At 39.6% G+C, this 7,300-nt stretch overlaps 1 protein-coding gene across 1 annotated transcript in view; it reads left to right on the plus strand.

The window, feature by feature from the left end:
- The window catches only part of LOC107552017 (syntaxin-binding protein 5-like), a 97,830-nt gene that overhangs the window by 85,106 nt on the left and 5,424 nt on the right, over window positions 1-7,300 (plus strand). The window contains exons 16-20 of the mRNA XM_016233827.1: window positions 3,024-3,263; window positions 4,304-4,661; window positions 4,747-4,912; window positions 4,988-5,099; window positions 6,159-6,379. Of these exons, the coding sequence (XP_016089313.1) occupies window positions 3,024-3,263; window positions 4,304-4,661; window positions 4,747-4,912; window positions 4,988-5,099; window positions 6,159-6,379 (1,097 nt within the window). The remainder of the gene's footprint in view (window positions 1-3,023; window positions 3,264-4,303; window positions 4,662-4,746; window positions 4,913-4,987; window positions 5,100-6,158; window positions 6,380-7,300) is intronic.

Here is a 7,300-nt window from a genome sequence, read left to right on the forward strand (position 1 = left end):
ATAGATAGATAGATAGATAGATAGATAGATACAGTGGGGCAAATAAGTCTTTGATACACTGCCGATTTTTCAAGTTTTCCCACTTACAAAGAATGGAGAGATCTGTAATTTTCATCGTAGGTACACCTCAACTGTGAGAGACCGAATCAAAAAAAAAATCCAGAAAATAACATTGTATGATTTTTTAATAATTAATTTCCATTTTATTGCATGAAATAAGTATTTGATACAATAGAAAAATAGAACTTAATATTTGGTACAGAAACCTTTGTTTACAATTACAGAGGTCAGACGCTTCCTGTAGTTCTTGACCAGGTTTGCACACACTGCAGCAGGGATTTTGGCCCACTCCTCCATACAGGTGTTCTCCAGATCTTTCAGGTTTTGGGGCTGTCGCTGGGCAACATGGAGTTTCAGCTCCCTCCATAGATTTTCTATTGGGTTCAGGTCTGGAGACTGGCTAGGCCACTCCAGGACCTTGAAATGCTTCTTACGGAGCCGCTCCTTAGTTGCCCTGGCTGTGTGTTTGGGGTCATTGTCATGCTGGAAGACCCAGCCACGACCCATCTTCAATGCTCTTACTGAGGGAAGGAGGTTGTTGCCCAAAATCTCGCAATACATGGCCCCATCCATCCTCCCCTCAATACGGTGCAGTCGTCCTGTCCCCTTTGCAGAAAAGCACCCCCAAAGCATGATGTTTCCACCCCCATGCTTCACGGTTGGGATGGTGTTCTTGGGATTATACTCATTCTTCTTCTTCCTCCAAACACGTCGAGTGGAGTTTATACCAAAAACTTCTATTTTGGTCTCCTCTGACCACATGACCTTCTCCCATGCCTCCTCTGGATCATCCAGATGGTCTTTGGCAAACTTCAGACGGGCCTGGACATGTGCTGGCTTGAGCAGGGGGACCTTGCCCACGCTGCAGGATTTTAATCCATGACGGTGTAGTGTGTTACTAATGGTAACCGTTGAGACTGTGGTCCCAGCTCTCTTCAGGTCATTGACCAGGTCCTCCCGTGTAGTTCTAGGCTGATCCCTCACCTTTCTCAGGATCATTGATACTCCACGAGGCGAGATCTTGCATGGAGCCCCAGTCCGAGGGAGATTGACAGTCATCTTGAATTTCTTCCATTTTCTAATAATTGCGCCAACAATTGTTGCCTTCTCACCAAGCTGTTTGCCTATTTTCCTGTAGCCCATCCCAGCCTTGTGCAGGTCTACAATTTTGTCCCTGGTGTCCTTAGACAGCTCTTTGGTCTTGCCCATAGTGGAGAGGTTGGAGTCTGATTGATTGAGTGTGTGGACCGGTGTCTTTTATACAGGTAACAAGTTCAAACAGGTGCAATTAATACAGGTAATGAGTGGAGGATAGGAGGGCTTCTTAAAGACAAACTAACAGGTCTGTGAGAGCTAGAATTCTTGCTGGTTGGTAGGTGATCAAATACTTATTTCATGCAATAAAATGGAAATTAATTATTTAAAAATCATACAATGTGATTTTCTGGATTTTTTTTTTGATTCTGTCTCTCACAGTTGAGGTGTACCTACGATGAAAATTACAGATCTCTCCATTCTTTGTAAGTGGGAAAACTTGAAAAATCAGCAGTGTATCAAATACTTATTTGCCCCACTGTATATATATATATATATATATATACAGTATATATATGTATATATATATGGTCACTCGTGGCAAGAATTAAGACATCTTTGGTATCAAAAATGTTGATGATATAAAGACCTTATTTAAAGTAAAAAATAAATAAATCATGATATACTGTATATTGCTACATGAAATAAAATTACTGATATCGTGCTATAAGATTTTAGTCATATCACCCACCCCTACAACAAATAACTTTAAATCATGTTTTCGGGATATCATGCACTACCATTCTTCAAGTGTTATAGACCAATAAAATAGGGCTATATAGAATATAGACTGGCATGCATGAATGGAAAAGTGTACAAAAGTTTTTAGGTGCAATGTATGTGCTAGCTAGTTATAATGTACGCTGTTCTGCGTATAGAAAGGAGGTTACAGCGTCACTGCTCTCTCTCTGGTAAGAAACGAGTTCAGTGAAGGAAATGAAGAAGAAACGCGCAGAATCTTTCCGTGAGACCTCATTCTGTGACCCCAGTAAGTGGCCCTATTTTAGGCTGACCTGACCTGGTCTGGTTCATACTAACTCTTACTGGAGCCTGCTGTGTGGGGTTTGCCCGTTGTCTTGATGCCGTCCAATTATGGTTTTGGTGAAACTGAAACATTCCCTCACCTTTTTTTTTTCTTTTCAGTGTCTGATTTTAAACAGATTAAAGATTAAAGTTTAATATTATTAGTGGAATATAGAAACATTCATTCATCATCCCAAAATACACACATAAAACATCATCAAACCAGCAATAACCTGTGTTAAGTTCTCTAGTTTGGATTAGTTGATATTTCCCTTTTTTAAGTTTACTAACAAATTTCAGACATTTTATAGATGAATATCATATTTTACCCCAAAATATTATTAAGTTTTATGCTTTTAGTAAATAGATTATTTTTCTTTTGATTTTGGGGAGAAACATGATCCAGTCATGTTTTGGTGACACTCGTCTTTGCATTGCTTTTAGAATGTGTATTTACACTAAAATTATAGGCTTGCCAGAAAGATATCTGAATGCATCTGGGTCTCTGAGAGTGAAAATAAAACAGCATAACAATGTTCTGTAATTGGTGATTGCGAGTTTTGTTCATACTGAATGGAATTGTTCTGGTGATTTCATGGCAATGGTTTGTGTGCAGTTCCTGTATGTCTTGCACATCACACGCTACAATGAAACACAAAGTTTATATTAACACTACGTATTTACTAAGAATGTATCATTCATATATTAACTGCTTAATGGCTTGACTGTTTTTGTCCTTTGATTTCAGGTGTCCTGAGGTGGTTCAGACTTGATTTAAAAAAAAGTCATGCTAATTGTCCTCTTATTATTGTCTTTTTGTCCCTGATGGGTCACCGTGTCCTCAGACGCCAGGGACAACTCGTTCAGCCGCTCACGCAGCTCCAGTGTGACCAGCATTGACAGAGAGTCACGTGAGGTCATTTCTTCCTTCTACTTTTGTGACTCCCTGTCCAAGAAGAGCGAGACTCTGGCAGTGCCCAGCCTGTGGGTGGGCACCTCATTGGGCAGCATGCTGGCCATCGCCTTCACTGTGCCCTCCACACCAGAGCAGAGGATGCAACAGCCTGTGGGCATCTCTTTCTGTGGTAAGATGTACCTATTATTAGTTGTTTCCATCCACATATTTTTACACACATTTTGGAAAATTGCATAAAAACACCAGATAGAATTGCCAATACACATATAAAATCTTAAAAAGTGCATACAAATGTATGCACTCCATTGAGGCAGATCATTTTTTCCTTTTTCCTTTAACATCCAAGGAACCTTTCCATTCCACAAAATGCACATAAACTGTGATGAATTCAGCATATAGATTCATGTGATTATATAACTTGGATAACTGAAATTGGCAAAAAAGTGAAATTTTTATTGTCAATAGTGTACCAATGTATGAAGCACTTCTCACACAGAAGTCACTTTTCAACCCAAACTCGGTAAGTCAAAATTGCAAATTGATTGTGAGCAAAATATGTGTGAAGAACTTTTTCACCCTTGTGTGGAACTCAACACATGGGATGGAAACAAGTTCCATGCAATATTACAATTTTCGCACAAGTTACATTCGCAGCTTTAAATTCAATTGGTAACTTTGGATGGAAACAGTGGTTGATGGGGAAAAAGGCACACCTGTTGGTTTCACACCTGCATACATCCAGTATATTCATGTAAAGCAATATAATACTATATAGCAAATCTTGTATAATGCAACTATCGGCCAGCTCTTTATATAAAGTTGCGTATATAAGTATATACAGCTTTATTTGCATATAATGTATACAGTAAACGCAGTATACTATATAGCAAATCTCGGCTATGTGATTGTTTATTTTGTCACGAAGCGTAACTATATTATTGCCTAGCTGTTTATATAAAGTTGGATATATATGTCCTACTTTATCCGCATACATACAGTACACTTATATATCAAATTTTAATTGCTTTTATCATCGCAGAATGTAACTATATTGTCACTCAGATCTGATGAATGCAACTATAAGGCATGAAGATGTTCTGATACTATAAACATCAACATCATGACTTTCTTGATGACGCTTTCTTGAAACAATATGTATTTTGAAAAGCACTATACAAATACATTTAACTTGACTTCTTGTCATCACAGGTCCAGTAGTGCGCTTGAAGGGAGGTATTTTGCGCATGGCCCAGCTGGATGCCAGCGGGACCCTTCTGCCCCATGTTTACGAGTCCTGGTTTGAGCCCAACACCCCTGAGGAGGAGAGAGAACGGCCACGGAGACGCTGGCCCACCTCGCCGCCTTCTTCTCAGGAGAACCCGGACTGTCAGTACGCCGTGGTCTGCTCAGAGAAACAGGCTAAGGTGGTGGCGATGCCCTCCCAAAACTGTGTCTATGAACACAACATCACAGAGACCTCCTTCGTACTTAGAGCAGATGTGGTGACGATGACTGCAGGGGTCGGCATCGCTTGCTTCTGTGCCAATGGCCATATCATGACCCTCAGGTAACATGATTAACCTGATATTCAAAGCCATTGAATATTTTGTTTTTTGATTCATAAGTCGGTAAACCGTCTGTTTTTTTTTTAGTTTGCCCAGCCTGCGGCCACTGCTAGATATGAACTACCTTCCCCTGACAGACATGAGGATAGCTAGAACCTTCTGTTTCTCAAACCAAGGCCAAGCCCTGTACCTCACATCGCCCACTGAGATCCAAAGAATCACCTATAGCCAGGAAACCTGTGATAACCTGCAGGTCAGACTGTGTACATTATGCTTTATCATACCTGTAAACATTTTGGTATTTATTTTGAGGTGCTCATTTTTGCAGGAGATGCTCGGAGAGCTGTTTACTCCAGTGGAGACACCAGAGGCTCCAAACCGAGGCTTCTTCAAGGGCTTATTTGGAGGCGGGACTCAGTCCTTAGACAGAGAGGATCTGTGTAAGCATTAATCTGGCACTCAAACATAAAAATCTGTTTTTCTGAAATGTCTTAAATAGAAGCGATCTAAAATTCTGTCTGATTGTTTATCATTCTTTTAGTCTGACATCTATACTGTTTTTAATCAATCAAACTTTTTAAATGTTTACTATCAAAACATTTTAATGTACAGTACACTTAAAAAGTGGGAAGAACAGTTAAATCATCTAAAGAACCTTTTTTCCAAAATATAAAGAACATTTTGTGGAATGGAAAGGTTCCTAAAGAACCTTTAACCTTTGCCAGAAAGAAATAAATAACCTTTATTTCTAAGTATGGTATAAACAATATAATGAATGTCACAAAGTCACGTAATTGAAAATGGGTCATATTTCATCCCTAAATCAAATGAAGATCTATTGTGAAATCTCTAATTTTGCATAAAGAAAATGAAACCTATTTTTCAGGATTTTATTTTTTAGGAATTTTTTTCTAGGCAAATTCTCATTAATGTTAATTCAGATTTTTTTTGCATAACATTACATGTAATTTGCATCAATTAACCTGCTTTCAGCACTATTACTTAAAAAAACAACTAATTTTGGCCAATACAATTATGGTAATGAATGCACCATATAGACCAGTGGTTCCCAGCCCTGGTCCTGGAGGCACCCCAACACTGCACATTTTGCATGTCTCCTTTCTCTGACACGCCAGTTTCAGGTCTTGGAGTCTACTAATGAGCCGATGACCTGAATCAGGTGTGTTTGATTAAGGAGACATGCAAAATGTGCAGTGTTGGGGTGCCTCCAGGATCAGGGTTGGGAACCACTGATATAGACAACTCCTTCCTCATCAAAAAGTGAAAACAGCCAGGCAAAATATGAGATGCAAAAGAAATGAACACACTTTCGTCAGTGGTTATCACCGATAAAAGGTAGACAAGCTTTCAATTTATGCTATGACTCTAAAAGGAATGATACTAAGTTTCACTACAAAGTGTTATTTAAGAATTTGTACTTTCTTGAAAAATGTATTTTGGCACTGAATCATATCCTTCTTGTTTGTTCTTGCCTGCAGTCGGAGAGGTGGCTGCTGGTAAAGCTTCACGCAGCCTGGCGCAGCACATCCCAGGTCCAGGTGGTATTGAGGGCATGAAGGGGGCTGCATCCGGTGTGGTGGGAGAGTTGGCACGGGCGAGGATAGCTCTGGACGAGAGAGGACAGAAACTAGGCGAGCTGGAGGAGAGGACAGCAGCCATGATGGGCAGTGCTGACTCCTTCTCTAAACACGCGCATGATGTGAGACAATCACTTGCTATTCACCATGACTGCTGCTTTTTAAAGTGATACAGAGGCTGCGTTTCAATACGTAGTGAGCACATTTCAGTCCCTCCAGGATTGTGCAATCACAGAAATAATGCAATCATTCACTGTAAACAGTGATTTTCTTACTGAGTATTTTTGTCATTTTCCGGTTCAAATGTCACCATTCTTTGAGATGCATAATGACTGAAGACATTAAGTCTTGTTTTCTGAAATCTTATGTCATTTTGCTTCTCAAGTAAATATAAATTAGTTTAAGAATGTTTAGATATTTGTGCTGGAAAACAAGACCAAATAATTTTCACAGTGTTCATTCATTCACTACCTACAGTCTTTTCAACCTGTTTGCTTCCAAAAAGCACAACAGACACGGCTGCGTAAGCAATCCAATGCCTTGTTTATATTTACAAGTGTGTGGGATGAAATTAAAGGGGTCCTATTTTGCTTTTTCACTTTTTCAACTTTAGTTAGTCTGTAATGTTGCTGTTTGAGCATAACAAAGATCTGCAAAGTTACAAAGCTCAAAGTCCACTTCAAAAGGAGATATTTTATTTAAGAGAAATCACTTTTCGAAAACTACAAAGAACGACTCGTTTGGACTACAACACATATTTTCCGGGATTTGTGATATCACAAATATCGACGAATGGGACGAGACCTGGTTGAGCTGCTCTAGAGAAGGCAACGAGTGTCATCACTATGTCGGAGACACGCTAGCTTTCCCAAGGCAGACGGACTTAGAGTGTTTATAATCATCCAGGTTTAAATCGCGCTCAAATTGATTTGATTTTGACGCAATATTTACACTGAAGCTCGCAGGCGGCTATGGTAACGGGCATGACATTGCTGTGACAATCACAGCACACACTGGCCCATCTAACCAATCACAGCACACAC

Source organism: Sinocyclocheilus grahami, unplaced genomic scaffold (assembly GCF_001515645.1).
Source record: "Sinocyclocheilus grahami isolate Dianchi unplaced genomic scaffold, SAMN03320097.WGS_v1.1 scaffold440.1, whole genome shotgun sequence".
NCBI lineage: Eukaryota > Metazoa > Chordata > Actinopteri > Cypriniformes > Cyprinidae > Sinocyclocheilus > Sinocyclocheilus grahami.